This window comes from Bos javanicus, chromosome 15, assembly GCF_032452875.1.
Source record: "Bos javanicus breed banteng chromosome 15, ARS-OSU_banteng_1.0, whole genome shotgun sequence".
NCBI lineage: Eukaryota > Metazoa > Chordata > Mammalia > Artiodactyla > Bovidae > Bos > Bos javanicus.
In genome coordinates this window covers 56471922-56489735 of record NC_083882.1, presented here as the reverse complement: position 1 = coordinate 56489735, position 17814 = coordinate 56471922, and the positions used below count along the sequence as shown (strand labels likewise).

The 17814-nt window shown below is 41.2% G+C and overlaps 1 protein-coding gene across 4 annotated transcripts in view; it reads right to left on the bottom strand.

The window, feature by feature from the left end:
- The window catches only part of ACER3 (alkaline ceramidase 3), a 158980-nt gene extending 141725 nt beyond the window's left edge, over positions 1-17255 (bottom strand). The window contains exons 1-2 of one of the 4 annotated variants that reach the window (XM_061380941.1): positions 16925-17158; positions 16117-16220 (exon numbers count right to left, since the gene is read on the bottom strand). Coding sequence is in view for 2 of the 4 variants with exons in the window: in XM_061380942.1 (XP_061236926.1) it covers positions 16117-16224; positions 16925-17027 (211 nt within the window). In the remaining 2 variants the exon portion in view is untranslated. Of the gene's footprint in view, positions 1-16116; positions 16225-16712; positions 16813-16924 lie in introns of those variants that run through there. The other 3 variants (XM_061380942.1, XM_061380947.1, XM_061380943.1) reach the window with 3 other exon arrangements.
- Between the last annotated feature and the right edge of the window lie 559 nt (positions 17256-17814).

Genomic DNA, 17814 nt, shown 5'->3' with positions numbered 1-17814 from the left:
TGACAAAATTTATTACCAACAGAAGTGTACTATAAGCAAGTTAAAGTATATAATTCAAGGTTATCACATTCTACATTCAGTTCAGTTCAGTTGCTCAGCCGTGTCCAACTCTTTGCAACCCGGTAAACTGCAGCACGCCAGACCTCCCTGTCCATCACCAACTCATGGAGTTTACTCAAGCTCATGTCCATTGAGTCGGTAATGCCATCCAACCATCTCATCCTCTGTTGTCCCCTTCTCCTCCCGCCTTCAATCTTTCCCAGCATCAGGGTCTTTTACAATAAGTCCGTTCTTTGCATGAGGTGGCCAAAGTATCACAGTTTCAGCTTCAGCATCAGTCCTTCCAATGAGTATTGAGGACTGATCTCCTTTAGGATGGACTGGTTGGATCTCCTTGCAGTCCAAAGGACTCTCAAGAGTCTTCTCCAACACCACAGTTCAAAGGCATCAATTCTTCGGTGCTCAGCTTTCTTTATAGTCTAACTCTCACAGCCATACATGACTACTGGAAAAACCACAGCCTTGACTAGACAGATCTTTGTTGGCAAAGTAATGTCTCTGCTTTTTATTTTTGTCTCTGCTTTTTAATAAGCTGTCTAGGTTGGTCATAGCTTTTCTCCCACGGAGTAAGCGTCTTTTAATTTCACAGCTGCAGTCATCATCTACAGTGATTTTGTAGCCCAAAAAAATAAAGTCTGTCACTGTTTCCACTGTTTCCCCATCTATTTGCCCTGAAGTGATGGGACCAGATGCCATGATCTTAGTTTTCTGAATGCTGAGTTTTAAGCCAACTCATACATTACAACGGAGAAGGCAATGGCAACCCCCTCCAGTACTCTTGCCTGGAGAATCCCAGGGACCAGGGAGCCTGGTGAGCTGCCATCTATGGGGTCGCACAGAGTAGGACACGACTGAAGCAACTTAGCAGCAGCAGCAGCATACATTACAACATTATACATTAAGTGGTATAATATTATTTGAGGGTAAACTATAATAAAGATATATACTGTAAACTCCACAGCAAACTGCAATGGAATTAAAGAGAGAAGTAGTGGAGAAGCTAGCAAACAGGATGAAATAAAACAACTAAACACACACACACCCCTAAGTTAATTTAAAAGAAGTCAGGAAAAGTGTGAGGGAAAACAAGCCCCAAAAAAGAGATGAAAAAATACAAAATAAATAGCAAGATGTTAACTTAATCACAGTGATGATTACATTAAATGTCAATTAACTATATGAACTAATTAAGAAACAGAAATCATCAGAGAGTTTCCTGGTGGCCTAATGGTTAAAGTTCAACCCCCCTGATTGGTGGAAGAAACTGAGATTTTGCAAGCTGCACAGCACGTCCCCCTCCGCTGACCTGGCAAACAAACAAACAAAAACATCAGACTATCAGACTAGACCAAAAAAAAAAAGGAGAGAGGGAGAGAGCCAACTATAAGTGACTATAAGCAAAGCACTTTCGGGGACTTCCCTGGTGGCCCAGTGGTTAAGAATCCACATGCCAATACAAGAAACATGTGTTGGATCCCTGGTCCAGGAAGTTTCCACCTGCTATGAGGCAACTAAGCCTGTGGGCCACAACTACTGAGCACCTAGAGCCCATGTTCCACAACAAAAGAAGCCAGTGTAATTAGAAGCCCATGCACTGCAACTAGAAAGTAGCTCCCTCTTACAACTAGAGAAAGTCTAAGCACAGCAACAAAACCCAGCATAGCCACATGAATTAATTAAAGTAAATAAAGAGGATAAAATTAAAAGTATAGAAAAGTACCATACCAACACAAGTTATAAGAAAGATAAATGGCTACATTAATATTAGACAAATAGACTTCAGAATATTAGGATATTGCCAGAGAAAAAGGAGTACATTTCATAATGATAAAAGGTGAGTACCTCAAGATTACATCCTGAAGTGTATAAATCTAAAAATGTAGCATCAAAGCATATAAGAATAGAAAGGAGATATAGGAAAATATACTACTATAGTTGTAGTATAGTATTTGTGATTCCAATACTCCTCTTAATAATTAATAGAGGTACACAGATATATCAGTAAATATACAGGAAATCAGTCCTGAATATTCACTGGAAGGACTGATGCTGAAGCTGAAACTCCAATACTCTGGCCAATGCGAAAAACTGACTCACTGGAAAAGACCCTGATGCTCGGAAAGATTGAGGGCAGGAGAAGGGGATGACAGAGGATGAGCTGGTTGGATAGCATCACCGACTCAATGGACATGAGTTTGAGTAAGCTCCAGGAGTTGGTGATGGACAAGGAGGCCTGGTGTGCTGCAGTTCAAGGGGTCGCAAAGAGTCGGACACAACTGAGCGACTGAACTGAACTGAACTCACACAGAAGACTTAAACAACACTATCAACCAATTTGACCTGACATTTATAGAATTACTACATGCACAAAGAGCAGAATATAAATTATTTTCAAAATCATGTGAAACATTCACCAAGTATACAATATGAAGAGCCATGCTGCTGCTGCTGCTGAGTCACTTCAGTCATGTCCGACTCTGTGTGACCCCATAGATGGCAGCCCACCAGGCTCCACCATCCGTGGGATTCTCCAGGCAAGAACACTGCAGTGGGTTATGAAGAGCCATAAAACAAGCCAAAAAGTTTAGAATAATTTAATAATATTTTCTGAACATAATGAAATTAAACCAGAGATCAGTAACAAAAAAAAAACAACTTGCAAATTTCAAATATTCGGGAATTAGACAAAATAATCAATAGTTTATTTCTACATCCCCTGTGATTTATTCTTTAACCTATGAGTCACTTAAAAGGAATCATAGGAAGAATAGAAATAAAGCATATAAAAATGTGTTGTATAGTTATAGTATATTAAAAAAATTTGTAACTATAAATGATTCTGTTTTGAAAAATAAGGTCTACAATTACTATTCTAAGCTTATACCTCATGAAACTACAAAAAAAAAAATACACTGAATAAGAAATAAGGTAAAAAGAGAATAGAATAAAAAAATGGAGAAAATTAACATATTAGTAGCAAGAGGTTGTACATCTGCCATGATAAACAACATTTAATAAACCACTAGGATAATTAATCAACAAGAAAGAGAATATACAGATTACCAATATGAAGAATGAAAGAGCAGAGATCACCTTATATTCTACAGACATTAAAAGAGCAATAAGAGAATACCAGAAAATTCAACAATTTACATAAAATTAATTTCTTGAAAAATACAATCTATAAAAACTGACAAAAGAAGCATAACAAAAAACAAAACTATAGACCATTATCTCTCACAAAGACACAAAATCCTTACCAAAAACACAGCTAACCATTGAACAACACAGGGTTAGGGGCACCAACCCTCCAAGCAGTCAAAAATCTGAGCAGAACTTTACAGTCACACTCCACTCATGGGCTCTGTGCCCATGGATTCCATATTGGCAGATTCAACCAACCACAGGCCATGCAGAACTGTAGCACATATTCACTGGGAAAAAAATCCCCATAAAAGTAGACCCACACAGTTCTAATCCATGTTGTTTAAGGGGCAACTGTACTGGCAAATCAAACCCAGACATAGATGTAGATGATAATATATCATATCCAAATGGGCCAGAGATGCAAAGTTTGTCCATCAGTGAAATAAAAAAAAATAAATTTCATTCATCGTGTTAACATAAAGGACAAAATCACTTCAATAGATATAGAATACTATTTGACAAAATTCAAAACCCACTCATGATAAAACTCAAGCAAGTCAGGAAAAGAAAAGAATTTCCTCAACAAGAGGTCTAAAAAAAAAACCTAGAGTTTATCTAATAATAACAACAACAGAAAAAACCCCATCATATCTAATAATGAATCATTTAAGGCTTTCCTCCTTAAACGAGGAAAGACAAAGCTTTATGCTCATGTCACTTCTATTCAACTATGTACTGGAAGGACCTAGCCCATGTAATAAGGCAAGAAAAAAATGCAAAAAGATTGAAAAGAAGGAAGTGAAATTTCTATTCACAGATTACATGATTGTTTACTTAGTGACAAAAAATTAATAACCAAGTTTAGCAAGGTAGAAGATAGAAGGATGATAAACAAAAATCAATTTTAAATCTTTATGCTAGCAACAATGAGAAACATGAAATCTTAAAAATACAATTGATAAGAACATCAAAAAATATAAAACACTTAGAAATAAATTTAACAAGATGTTTAAGACCTCCACAATGAAAACTATTGAGAGAAATTAAAGGAGACCTACATACATGGAGAAATAAAAGATGGTGGATTATAAGACTCACATTTTTAAGATGTCTGTTTTCCTCAAACTGATTTACAGGTATAACACAATCCCAGTAGGCTTTTAAAATAAAAACTGATGCATTATCTATTTCATTTAACAGATTACTTCAAAACTTAGCAGCTTAAACCATCAAACAATTATCACATCACATAATTTGCTTCAAAAATATGGAAGCAGTTCAGATTCAGGATCTTTCCTGGGGACACAGTCAAAATGCTGGCCAGCTCCAAAGTCTTCTGAAGGCCTAAATGGACATGGAAGATCAACTTTCAAGATGGCTAATTCTCCTGGCTATTGGCTGGAGGCCTCAGCTCCTCACTACATAGACTTTTCATGACATGAGGGCTTGCTTCCCCCAGAATGAGTGATCCAAGAAACAGGACAAGAGGGAAGTAGTCATGCCTTTTATAACCTAGTGTGCAAAGTTTCATCACATTACTTCTAATTTATTTTATTAGAAACAAGGCACTAAATTTGGCCCACACTCAGGAGAAGGTGTAATAATTAAATTTTATCTCTTAAACAGAGAAGTAGCCAAGGATTTGTGTACATACAGTGAAATTCTAAACAACAGTTAAGAGAAAAATCAACTATCTAACTTATCAATGTAAGTAATTCTCAGGAACATGGATGATACTAAGGACCACAATTTGAGTGAAAAAAAAAAAAAGTTGCAGAAGAACATATATATATATATATATATATATATATATATATATATATACACACACAAAATTTCACTCACATAAAAAGTAAAACAAGCAAACTTAAACTGTGTGTTTTAGGAATGCATGAGTGGTAAAAGGCTAGGAAATGAAACACTGAATTAAGATAGTGGTTACTTCTGAAGAAAAAGAAGACAAGCTGAAGGAAGGGCAAAAAGGGGCCAAATGTTTACCTAATTATGGCTGCTCTTAACCAAAGAACAGTCATCCTTTATCAAGGTCATAATTCTCTTCAACTGGCAAGCTTTAAATTGGGCATTCCTACAGTAGCAAGATGGGGAAACAGTGTCAGACTTTATTTTTTTGGGCTCCAAAATCACTGGAGATGGTGATTGCAGCCATGAAATTAAAAGACGCTTACTCCTTGGAAGGAAAGTTATGACCAACCTAGATAGCATATTCAAAAGCAGAGACATTACTTTGTCAACAAAGGTCCGTCTAGTCAAGGCTATGGTTTTTCCAGTGGTCATGTATGGATGTGAGAGTTGGACTATGAAGAAAGCTGAGCACTGAAGAATTGATGCTTTTGAACAGTGGTGTTGGAGAAGACTCTTGAGAGTCCCTTGGATTGCAAGGAGATCCAACCAGTCCATTCTAAAGGAGATCAGTCCTGGGTGTTCATTGGAAGGACTGATGCTGAGGCTGAAACTCCAATACTTTGGCCACCTCATGTGAAGAGTTGACTCATTGGAAAAAACCCTGATGCTGGGAGGGATTGGGGGCAGGAGGAGAAGGGGACGCCAGAGGATGAGATGGCTGGATGGCATCACTGACTCGATGGACATGAGTTTGGGTGAACTCCGGGAGTTGGTGATGGACAGGGAGGCCTGGAGTGCTACGATTCATGGGGTCACAAAGGGTCGGACACGACTGAGTGACTGAACTGAACTGAACTGTACAATAAGATATTCTGAGAGACCACAGTCACATAACTTTTATTACAGTATTTTGCATAACTGTTCTATTATTAGCTGTTATTCATCTCTTATTGAGCTTAATTTATAAATTAATTTTATCTTAAGTGTATATAAGAAAAAACATAGTACATACAGTTGACCCTTGAACAAAAACTGGCTAGAATGGTGCAAATCCACTATATGTGGATTTTTTTCAATAAATACATACTACAACACTACACAATCCACAGTTGGCTGAAACCACAGATGCAGAACCAGGGATATAGAGGGCTAACTGTAAATCAGTATGTGGATTTTCAACTATATAGAGGATTGGGGTTGTTCAAGGGTCTACCATATACGGCTGTTTCAGGCATCCCTTAAGGGTCTTGGAACATAAGGAAGGTCTACTATAGAAGGCTGTTTCAGGCATCCCTTAAAGGTCTTGGAACATAAGTAAGGACTACTATATTACAACTAATTACTAAATACAGTTGTTGTCCAGTGGCTAAGTTGTATCCGACTTTTTGAGACCCCGTGGACTGCAGCACACCAGGTTCCTCTGTCCTCCACTATTGCCCTGAGTTTGCTCAAATTCATGTTCAGTGAGTTGGTGATGCTATCTATCTATCTCATCCTCTGCCATCCCCTTCTCCTTTTGCCTTCAATCTTTCCCAACATTAGAATCTTTCCCAATAAGTTGGCTTTTTGCATCACATAGCCACCATATTAGAGCTTCAGCTTCAGCAACAATCCTTCCAATGAATACACGGGTTGATTTCCTTTAGGAATGACTGGTTTGATCTCCTTGCTGTCCAAGGGACTCTCAAGAGTCTTCTCCAGTACTACACTTCAAAAGTATCAATTCTTTGGCATTCAGCCTTCTTTATGGTCCAATTTTCACATCCATACAAGACTACTAGAAATACCTTAGCTTTGACTATACAGACCTGTGTCGGCAAAGTGATATCTTTACTTTTTAATACTCTGTCTAGGTTTGTCATAGCTTTCCTTCCAAGGAGCAAGCATCTCTTAATTTCATGGCTGCAATCACTGTCCACAGTGATTTTAGAGCCCAAGAAAATAAATTCTGTCACTGTTTCCATTTTCTCCCCTTCTATTTGCCATGAAGTGATAGGACCAGATGCCATGATTTCAGTTTTTTGAATGTTGAGTTTCAAGCCAGCTTTTTCACTCTCCTCTTTCACTCTCATCAAGAGGCTCTTTAGTTCCTCTTCACTTTCTGCCATTAGAGTGGTGGTATCTGCATATCTGAGGTTGTTGCCATTTCTTCAGCAGTCTTGATTCCAGCTTGTGATTCATACAACCTGACATTTCACATGATATGCTCCACATATGAGTTTCCCTTGTAGCTCAGTTGGTAAAAATCTGCCTGCAATGCAGGAGACCTGGGTTCGATCCCTGGGTTGTGAAGATCCCCTGAAGAAGGAAATTGCAACCCACTCCAGTATTCTTGTCTGCTGCCGCTGCTGCTGCTAATAAGTTGCTTCAGTCATGTCCAACTCTGTGCGACCCCATAGACGGCAGCCCACCAGGCTCCGCCGTCCCTGGGATTCTCCAGGCAAGAACACTGGAGTGGGTTGCCATTTCCTTCTCCAATGCATGAAGGTGAAAAGTGAAAGTGAAAGTGAAGTCACCCAGTTGTGTCCGACCCTCAGCGACCCCATGGACTGCAGCCTACCAGGCTCCTCCATCCATGGGATTTTCCAGGCAAAAGTACTGGAGTGGGGTGCCATTGCCTTCTCCGGTATTCTTGCCTAGAGAATCCCATAGACAGAGGAGCCTGGCAGGCTACAGTCAACAGGGTCACAAGAGTCAGATATGATTTAGCAACTAAACCACCACCACTCCACATAAGTTAAATAAGCAGGGTGACAATATACAGCCTTGTCATACTCCTTTCCCAATTTGGAACAGTCAGTTGTTCCATATGTGGTTCTAACTGCTGCTTTTTGACCTGCATATAGGTTTCTCAAGAGTCAAGTAAGGTGATCTGGTACTTTCATCTCTTAAGAATTTTCCACAGTTTGTTGTGATCCACACAGTCAAAGGTTTTCACCTGGTCAATGAAGCAGATGTTTTCCTGGAATTCCCTTGCTTTCTCTATGATATAACAAATGTTGGCAATTTGATCTCTGGTACCTCTGCCTCTTCAAAACCCAGCTTGTACATCTGGAATTTCTTTGATCACATAACTGCTGAACCCTAGCCTGAAGGATTTTGAGCATAATCTTAATAGTCTGTAAAATGAGAACAACTGTATGGTAGTTTGAACATTCTTTGGCATCATCTTTCTTTGGAATTGGAATGAAAACTGACCTTTCCCAGTCCAGTGGCCACTGCTGAGTTTTCCAAACTTGCTGGCATATTGAGTGCAGCACTTTAATAGCATCATTTTTTAGGATTTGAAATAGCTCAGTTGGAATTCCATCACCTCCACTAGCTTTGTTCGTAGTAATGCTTCCTAAGGCCTACTTGACTTCACACTCCAGGATATTTGTCTCTAGGTGAGCGACCACACCATCATGGTTATCTGGGTCATTAAGACCTTTTTTGTATTGTTCTTCTGTGTGTTCTTGCCACCTCGTCTTAATCTCTACTGTTTCTGTTAGGTCCTTACCATTTCTGTCTTTATCATGCCCATCCATGCATGAAGCATTTCCTTGGTATCTTCAATTTTCTTGAAGAGATTTCTAGTCTTTCCCATTCTGTTGTTTTCCTCTATTTCTTTGAAGGCTTTCTAAATATAGACCAAAGTCTAAAAGATAGTTTGGCTTGAGCTTGGCTTAGATATCAGGAACAAATGAAAATTGTTTCCAAAATGAAAATGTAATACATTCAATTTTAAATTCAATTTGGCTCATGACCTAGGACCATCATTTTCAAACTTTTCTTCACATGCAGTGTTTTTGGCCTGTTATTCCTGGAAGCAAGGTTGGGGAAGAGGGTGGTGAGCAACACCTAACTTGATTTTCAAGTTAGAATCCTAGATTCCAGTACCAGCCCTATGATCCTGAACAAGTCATTTATCCTTTTGAACTTGATTTCTTACCTACAAACAGGGATGATACTTACATCCCATAGGAAAAAAAGAATAATGCTTTGTGAACTATAAAGTCTTGCTTCTCCCAAGTATAATCTCCAGACTTGATAGCTTATAAGACTTGATAGTAATGACTTGATAGCTTATAAGAAATGCAGAATCTAAGGCTACATTCCCGTAGAAGGCAATGGCACCCCACTCCAGTACTCCTGCCTGGAAAATCCCATGGATGGAGGAGCCTGGAAGGCTGCAGTCCATGGGGTCGCTGAGGGTCGGACACGACTGAGCAACTTCACTTTCACTTTTCATTTTCATGCATTGGAGAAAGAAATGGCAACCCACTCCACTGTTCTTGCCTGGAGAATCCCAGGGACGGGGAGCCTGGTGGGCTGCAGTCTATGGGGTCACACAGAGTCGGACACGACGACTTAGCAGCAGCAGCAAGGCTACATTCCAGACTTACTGTACTGGAATATGCATTTTAACAAGACCTCTAGGTAATTCACATGCACATGAAAATCTGAGCAGCACTACTGTAAAGCACTCTATAGTTGTTAGGTATTTTCACAACAAAAAAATAATTCATTAGGCACACTTTTTGTTCTGAGGAAGTCCTATGACCTGGTAACTCATTAACAGTATGACATCAACAAGATATGACATCATCCTCCTCAGCTCTACCATTTCCCATACTGAGAAACAACTGAATGTGGATTCTGGTCTAGGTTTCATAACTAATTTGCAATATAATCTTGGGCAAATCATGTTAACTCTCAAGGTTCTTCTTTTTATATGTAAAATGAGGTTAGACCACTAGTTATGAACCTGAGGTCCCTGGACTCACTGAAGTCTGAAAAAGTAGTAATGGAAGGAGGCAAGATAAGTTAAGAGGATAGCTTTAGAATTAGATGGCCCTCGGGTCACTTAAGCTCTGCCACTTAATAGTCTGTGACCTAGGGCAAGTTACTTAACCTTCCTAAACTTTAAAAGAGTTATAAGGATTATAATAATCATTCTTATAAGATAATATACACACAGGGCTTTGCACATTGTGTTGTATAATGTTAGCTTTTCTATTGGCTAATAAGTGTCCTATAATGTTAGCTATTTCTATTGGCTATTTTCAATATCTCAAAAGTCAAATTTATCTGAAATAAGGCTGCAAAGAAAATATTATGCTGCTTTTCTTTGGACTAGAATTAAAGCAATACATTAAGGTAATATATTACCTTATATATCTCATATGAATCAATACAGTGTAGTAACATATCCTCTGATTGACAGTCACATGTGCTTTTGATTATTTTAAATAGGGATAAAGTATATTAATAATTATAATTTATGTAGAATATTAAGTTACAATTTATGTAAGAAAAATAATAAATTGCCCAAAAAAGAAAATAATAAAATATAAAATGATTTTTTTCTAATGAAAAGGTTAAAATAGCTGCAATATCACCATATGAACCAGAGATTCCACTTTTGGGTCAAAGAGATATTTGTACACCCATGTCACAGCCTCACTATTCACTAGAGCCAAGAGGAGGAAGCAACCCATGTGTCCATCAGTGGATGAATGGATAAGCAAAATGCAGTGTACACATATAATGAAATATTATTCAGCCTTTGGAAAGAAGGAAATTCTAATACATGGTACAAAATGCTACATAAGGGCATTATGCTAAATGAAATAAGCCAGTTGCAAATAAAAAACCCACTGCTGATCCCACTTATATAAATTCATAAAGACAGAAAGCAGAAGACTGGTTGCCAGGGTCTAGGGGTAGGGAGGAAGGAGGGAAATGGAGTTGGTAAATGGATTTGGGGTTTCAGTTCTGCAAGATGAAAAGAGTCACAGAGATTGGTTGTGCAACGATGTCAACGTACTTAACACCACAGAACTGTACAGTGAAAAATGGTTACAATGGTAAATTTTATGTTACTTGTGTTTTTCCACAATGATTAATAAATAAGCATACAAACAGCTAGCTGTTCTTCCAGCACTAACACTGTAAAGCCCTTATGCATTAAGTTTTTAATAAGTACCCCCCTTCCTTGCATTCCAATGTATACATATATTCATCACAGCAACTGAAACAATTTACTGGCCATCTCTGACTTGTATACATTAAATCCAAACCCTCTGGTACCATGAATTTGGCCCTCCATTTAGCCTTCATTCTTCAGTGGTGTTTCTGAGCCATGAGTCAGAGGCAGTGCTGTTTGCTTGTCAATAACTCTCAGGAAAAAGACTGTTTCCTTAAGGTGACAGGGACACCACCTCCACCAAGCCCACAGAACCCCAGGGCCAAAAGAAGCCTGAAGTATGCTCAATTCCTAGAGGCCACTATTCAGAGAAGACAGTAGGAAAGGGCCTGAAAAAAGGAAGGAAAAGTGTGCAATAAGACACAAGTAGCACATGTGTATGGCAGAGGTAGCTGGTTAAAGCCTCTCTAGTCTCCTGCTGCATTGGCAACAAAGGATAGTTGTTTTATCCCATCTAAGAGAATCCCATCATAGCGGTGAAAGACTGATTGCCCTGCTTCCCTTCTGCCCAACTCCTGTGAACAGGATGGGGAGAGGGGCAGCAAATCTGTAAGAAGAGCCAACGCCTATCTAGCTTGAATAATCCTAGCCCAAGGCAAAGTCTCTTGGTGTTTAGTCACTGCACATCTGCTCTTTAGTTCACATACAGAGGGCAACGTATGTAGCTAAGTTGCCTCCTAGTCTCCCGGTGAGGAATATACGTGGCATTTTACAAAAATGGATAATTGAAAGGTGGAACAGGCCAACAATGATGAAAATGCAGAAAAGAAACAAAAAAAAGTAGTAGTGTTGGGGTGGGGGAGGGATGACTGGAAGTTTGAGATTAGCAGGTGCAAACTATTATATGGGCTTCCCTGGTGATTCAGACAGTAAAGTGTCTGCCTGCAATGTGGGAGACCCAGGTTCGAGCCCTGGGTGGGAAAGATCCCCAGGAAGGAAATGGCAACCCACTCCAGTACTATTGCCTGGAAAATTCCATGAACAGAGAGGCCTTGTAGGCTACAGTCCATGAGGTCGAAAAGAGTCGGACACGACTGAGCGACTTCACTTCACTTCAACTATTACACAGAGAATGGACAAACAAGGTCCCACTGTATAGCTCAGAGAACTACATTCCATATCCTGTGATACACCATGAAGGAAAAGAATATGAAAAAGAATGTACATATGTATAACTGAATCACTTTGCTGCACATTTGCTGAAATTAACACAACACTGTTAATCAACTATACTTCAATAAAATTTTTTTAAAAAGTAACCGTTAGAAAAAAAATTCAAACATAAATGGAGTTACAAAAGAAACTGGTTGTGAGAAAAGAATGAAGAAAAAGACCAGAAGTGACACCAGCAAAAACTGTGCATTAAAGGAACTCTCAGAAATATTCCACAAAGTGCTAAGAATGAAATGTTGAAAAGTGATCCAAACTTAGAAAGGATCAAGACAATCCACCAAGGCACAGAAGAAAAAAAAAAAAGTACTCATTCCATATCATAGGTTACATGACAAGAAGGCAAGTACTACTCAGACTACTCTAGATCAGTTCTTTGACATAGAAATAAAACATTTTAATTCTCAATGATTTTAATGTCAAAATCACTGCAGATGGTGATTGCAGCCATGAAATTAAAAGACACTTACTCCTTGGAAGGAAAGTTATAACCAATCTAGATAGCATATTCAAAAGCAGAGACATTACTTTGCCAACAAAGGTCCGTCTAGTCAAGGCTATGGTTTTTCCAGTGGTCATGTATGGATGTGAGAGTTGGACTGTGAAGAAAGTTGAGCGCCGAAGAATTGATGCTTTTGAACAGTGGTGTTGGAGAAGACTCTTGAGAGTCCCTTGGACTGCAAGGAGATCCAACCAGTCCATTCTAAAAGAGATCAGTCCTGGGTGTTCTTTGGAAGGAATGATGCTAAAGCTGAAACTCCAGTACTTTGGCCACCTCATGCAAAGAGTTGACTCATTAGAAAAGAATCTGATGCTGGGAGGGATTGGGGGCAGGAGGAGAAGGGGATGACAGAGGATAAGATGGCTGGATGGCATCACTGACTCTATGGACGTGAGTTTGAGCAAACTCTGGGAGATAGTAAAGGACAGGGAAGCCTTGTGTGCTGCAGTCCATGAGGCCATGGGATCACAAACAGTCGGACACAACGTAGTGACTGAAAAAAAAGTATGTTTTAATATTTTTTTATTTTTTCATATATTTATGACTAACAATGAGGATTTACAATGTTTGACAAAAACCTGTAAAAGTCACAGAACACTCATAAGTTTTCTCATTGAGTATTAAGACTGATTAGCTAGGTTTTAACTTGCATAGTCATTTGCATTGTCCCACCCTACTAAACAAAGTGAGGACTGTCTGTACTTGTAAGTTCTGGCACATCAAGGTATTTAGTATTTCACAACTAAAGAGAAACCATCAAAGGGACTTCCTTAGTGGTCCAGTGGCTAAGATTCTGCACTCCCAATGCAGGGGGCCTGGATCTGATCCCAGGTCAGGAAACTAGATCCCACATGCTTCAACTAAGAGTTCACATGCAGCAACTAAGACCCAGCCCCGCCGAATTATCAACTTAAAAAAAAAGAAACTATTAAAAAAAAGAAAGAAACTACCTTTTCCTTTGTTAAAATCTGCTTAAACAAAAAAGGAATATGAACTCAAATTGGATGATGTTAAGAAGATTGTGTTTAAGGGTTTTTAGTGACTGAGAACTGCTGCCATCTTTACATGCAATTCCCCAAACCTGTTTTTAAATTACCCAAAACACACATACCCAATGCTGAGAGATAGGCTTCCTGAAGAGTTATTTAATTTGTCATCTGTGATAGTATACTACTTCTTGCTTGTCCTCATCCCTTGCATGCTGGGGCAAAACAATGAATACGTGATAGAAATAATATGGTATAGTAACTTTAGAGTCAGACCTCAACTTGAATATTATCTCTACCCGACTTTTCTGCAACCTTAAATTACTTATTAGGGTTTCAATTTCTTAATCTGTGAAATAAGGATAATAATGCCTTCTTTTTGGAATTATAGTAAATGTCAAAAAAGATAAGATATATGAAGTGCTTAGCAAATTGTGATACATAGTAAGCATTTATATATAGCTATTATCACCATTATCATTATCCTTAATATTTCTATCATTATTATAAATATTTTAATCATGATAAAGTTGCCTTGCTTTAAGCACATTATTGTGCGTGCATGCTAAGTTGCTTCAGTCATGTCCAACTCTTTCCTAACCCATGGACTGTAGCCCACCAGGCTCTTCTGTCCATAGGATTCTCCAGGCAAGAATATTGAAGTAGGTTGCTATTTCCTATTCCATGGGATCTTCCTAATCCCAGGGATCAAAACTCATGTCTCCTGCATTGGCACGCAGATTCTTTACCAATGCGCCACCTGGAGAGCCCAAACACATTATTAATCAGCCTATTTTTCAAAGATAAAGTCTCATATTCAGATATGAATAGATACCCACTACTTACTGGTTAAGAAGGCTGCCCTTAAATTCTTTCAGATCATTTTCTTCCATGGTACATGTGCAAAAGGCAGCCAACACTCACTCATCCTCTTCTTGCATTCCCTGATACCTAGTCTGCTCAGAGTTTCCTCTTCTGAGGACATTAAGAACCAAAGCCATTTCCCATTTCTCAGAGCTATCTGTCAGAACAATAGTATCTTGCTCTCTCATATCTCACATGACTTAACTGTCAGTTTTCTCTTTTGATTCTAATCCTTGACTCTAAACTAACAGTCATTATTACCTATATTGACCCATAAAGCTGCAAAGGACCTAAAGTCCAACTGAAGCCAATCCCTTTTCTCCACCAAACAGTTGTTTAGTTGCTAAGTCATGCCTGACTCTTCTGTGGCCCCACGGACTGTAGCCCACCAGGCTCCTCTGTCCATGGAATTTTCCAGGCAAGAATAGTGGAGTGTGCTGCCATTTTCTCCTCCCCAGATCTTCCTGACCCAGAGACCAAACCCAAGTCTCCTGCATTGGCAGGCGGATTCTTTACCACTGAGCCATCAGTGAAGCCCACCAAACAATTAATTCCCTCTAAACTATTCTATGTGAATTAGCCTAGCAAGGTCTGTTTTAACACTTTTAGTGACAGAAAGCCCTCTACCTCTCGAATCAATCCATTCAATGATTATAACTTTTTAATTTTCCTTATGTTGAACCAAAATCTCTCCCCTTACAAGTAGTTTCCAACCATAGGCTCTAATTTCACATTCTAGAAAAATACAGGAAGTTTATCTATTCTATACTAGAGCCCCATAACATTTGAAGATTCCTGAGTTTCACTTTTCCACATTACACATTTCTAGTTCAGAAAGCACAATTTTAAGCCCCTTCTCTCATGGACCTCCTCTGGACCGTGTATGGGCTTGTCAAAGTGATCTAACAAATATGTAAAGCACTTCCTTTTCCAACATTTGAGCTGCCAAATAATTACACTACAAATGATCCCTTTGTCCATATCCATCCATTACTATGTAAAAATTATTAATTTAACTAGTAGTTCAGGAAAAGTAACTCTCAGCCTAAATCACAGTTTAAAGAAAATGGTACTAAAAGTCTTGAAAACAATCTTTTTTTTTTTTTTAATGCTAGTCAATTACCGGGGAACCCAATAAAGGAGGATCAGCAGGCAAGAAAGTCTTGTCTCTCCCACAAAACCAAACACATGCCTGGGGGAAAAAGATCCAACAATGGGAAGTTTAGCTAAAAAAGGGTTTTGCTTCCAGTCCTGAGAAAGTTGAGCCAATTAAAAGAAGGCAGTAATAGTGAGCCAAAAAATATTCTATGTACTTTGCCAGAAGCAGGTACCTGAAGGATCAAATATTGTGCTCTTAAAACTTTACCAAAGTAAACTACAAAAAAGAAGTGGCAGATTTTTCCTGAGCTCTCCTCGCCTGGCAAGAACGTCCATCTGGGGAAATACACACGCAAAGCCCCAAGGGACCAGTCAAGGGCAGCAACTGGAAGAGGATTCTTCCCCAAGTCCTCAGTGGGTGCAATCAGTGCAAGTACTGTCCTCAGAAGAACCTTTACCTTTGTCAGGTAGTCGGAGAGGAGGCAGGGTGGAGTAGGGACTGGAACCCTTGTGCCCATAGAGGCCTGGCACGAGCCGGAAGGTCCTGACTAGACGCTGCCGTCTACCTTCGGACACAAGGAGATAGACGAATGATCGTACTCCGACAGGAGGTGATCTTTGGTACCCGAAGATATCCCGGGTGGGAGTGGGCTGGGGGGTACGGACAGGGGTCGGGATCTGACACTGGGAAAACCGTTCCCTGTAAAGTGACCGAAGAGGTCTCACAGAACAGAGAAAGAGGAAGGGAAAGACCGTATTTTCACGTATTTGGGGGAAGATTGAGCCAGGACCTGTTCCCTTCTCCTGCGCCCTTATGACGAAGGTGGTGACAGCAACAGTGGGAGCAGGTGTCCCGGGCCCTCATTCAAACAAGCAGAGTCCCCCACTGTCCCGAGCCCTTCTTGGGCTGCCCCCACTCGCCCCTCAGGCAGCGGAGTCCCCATTCCCAGCCCTGCCCCTCGGGCTTTCCCCTTAGGTCCAGCAAGGGCTCTCCACTTCTCTTCCGCCCCCCTATCTCAAGGCCCCTCAACCCGTCCAGACTGGCCCTCCTCACTCGCCACTCCGGATTGCTCTAGCTGCTGCCTTCCTCCGCAACATTCCCGTTCCAGTCCCCTGGCCCGGTCTCCCCTACGCCACCTCCCCCGGCCAGGCCCGGTGCCTCCCGCGGCGGCCAGGTCCGCCCTCTGCCTTCCTCACGCGGCGTCTCCCCCTCAGACCGGCGCCCTCCCTCCCTCGCTCCCGCCTCAGGCCGGCACCCGCACTCACAGAACTCTGCGATGTACCAGGTCACCGCGTAGTTCTCCTCGCACCAGTCCAGCGTGGAGGTCGTTGGACCCCAGTAGCCCTCGCGGTCCCCGGCGGGAGCCATCGCGCGCACCGCCGCCGCCCAAGCGCTCCACTGGCCGCAATCGGCTCCGCGGGCTCCCAGGCCGGCTCTGGCCCTGCTGGCGCGCTAGTCTAGGGTCCCGCCCGCCCTCCGTCCCTGAGGGGCGGGGCCCGGCGCCGTCAGCGACCCGCCGGGCCAGAGACCCCGCCCACCGCGGCCGGCGCAGAGCCCAGGCCGAGGCCCGGGGACCGCCCTGCCCCCTCCTTTCTCGGGAAGGGGTGTGACCTGGGCCGCCGGCCCCGCCTAGACACGCCCTTGGCTGTGGGTTAGGCGTTCCTGACATCCCTGAGGCAGTTTTCTATCTGAACCTCTGAGCTTCTGTAGGAGGGGCGGTTGATTTTATTGAGGCGGGGGTGGGATGAAGGCTTCAATCAAGCCCTGGCTTGATAAAACCTGTGCAGGGATGCGCCTCAGTGTCTTTACTGGGTCACAGGCCTCCAGAGGAGCCCAGAAACCGCCTACTCCAGCCCCGCCGGGGACTCCCAGGAAACAAACAATAATTTTCTGATAAAGGTGTAAGTGTCAGTCAGTTCAGTCGCTCAGTCGTGTCCGACTCTTTGTGACCCCATGGACTGCAGCCCGCCAGATTCCTCTGTCCATGGGATTTCCCAGGCAAGAATACTGGAGTGGGTTGCCATTTCCTCCTCCAGGGTATCTTCCCCACCCAGGAATCGAACCCAGGTCTCTTGCGTCTCAGGCAGATTCTTTACCATCTGAGCCACTGCGGAACAACAAATCCTGGTCCCAGAAAAAAGAAGGGGGAGGGGGC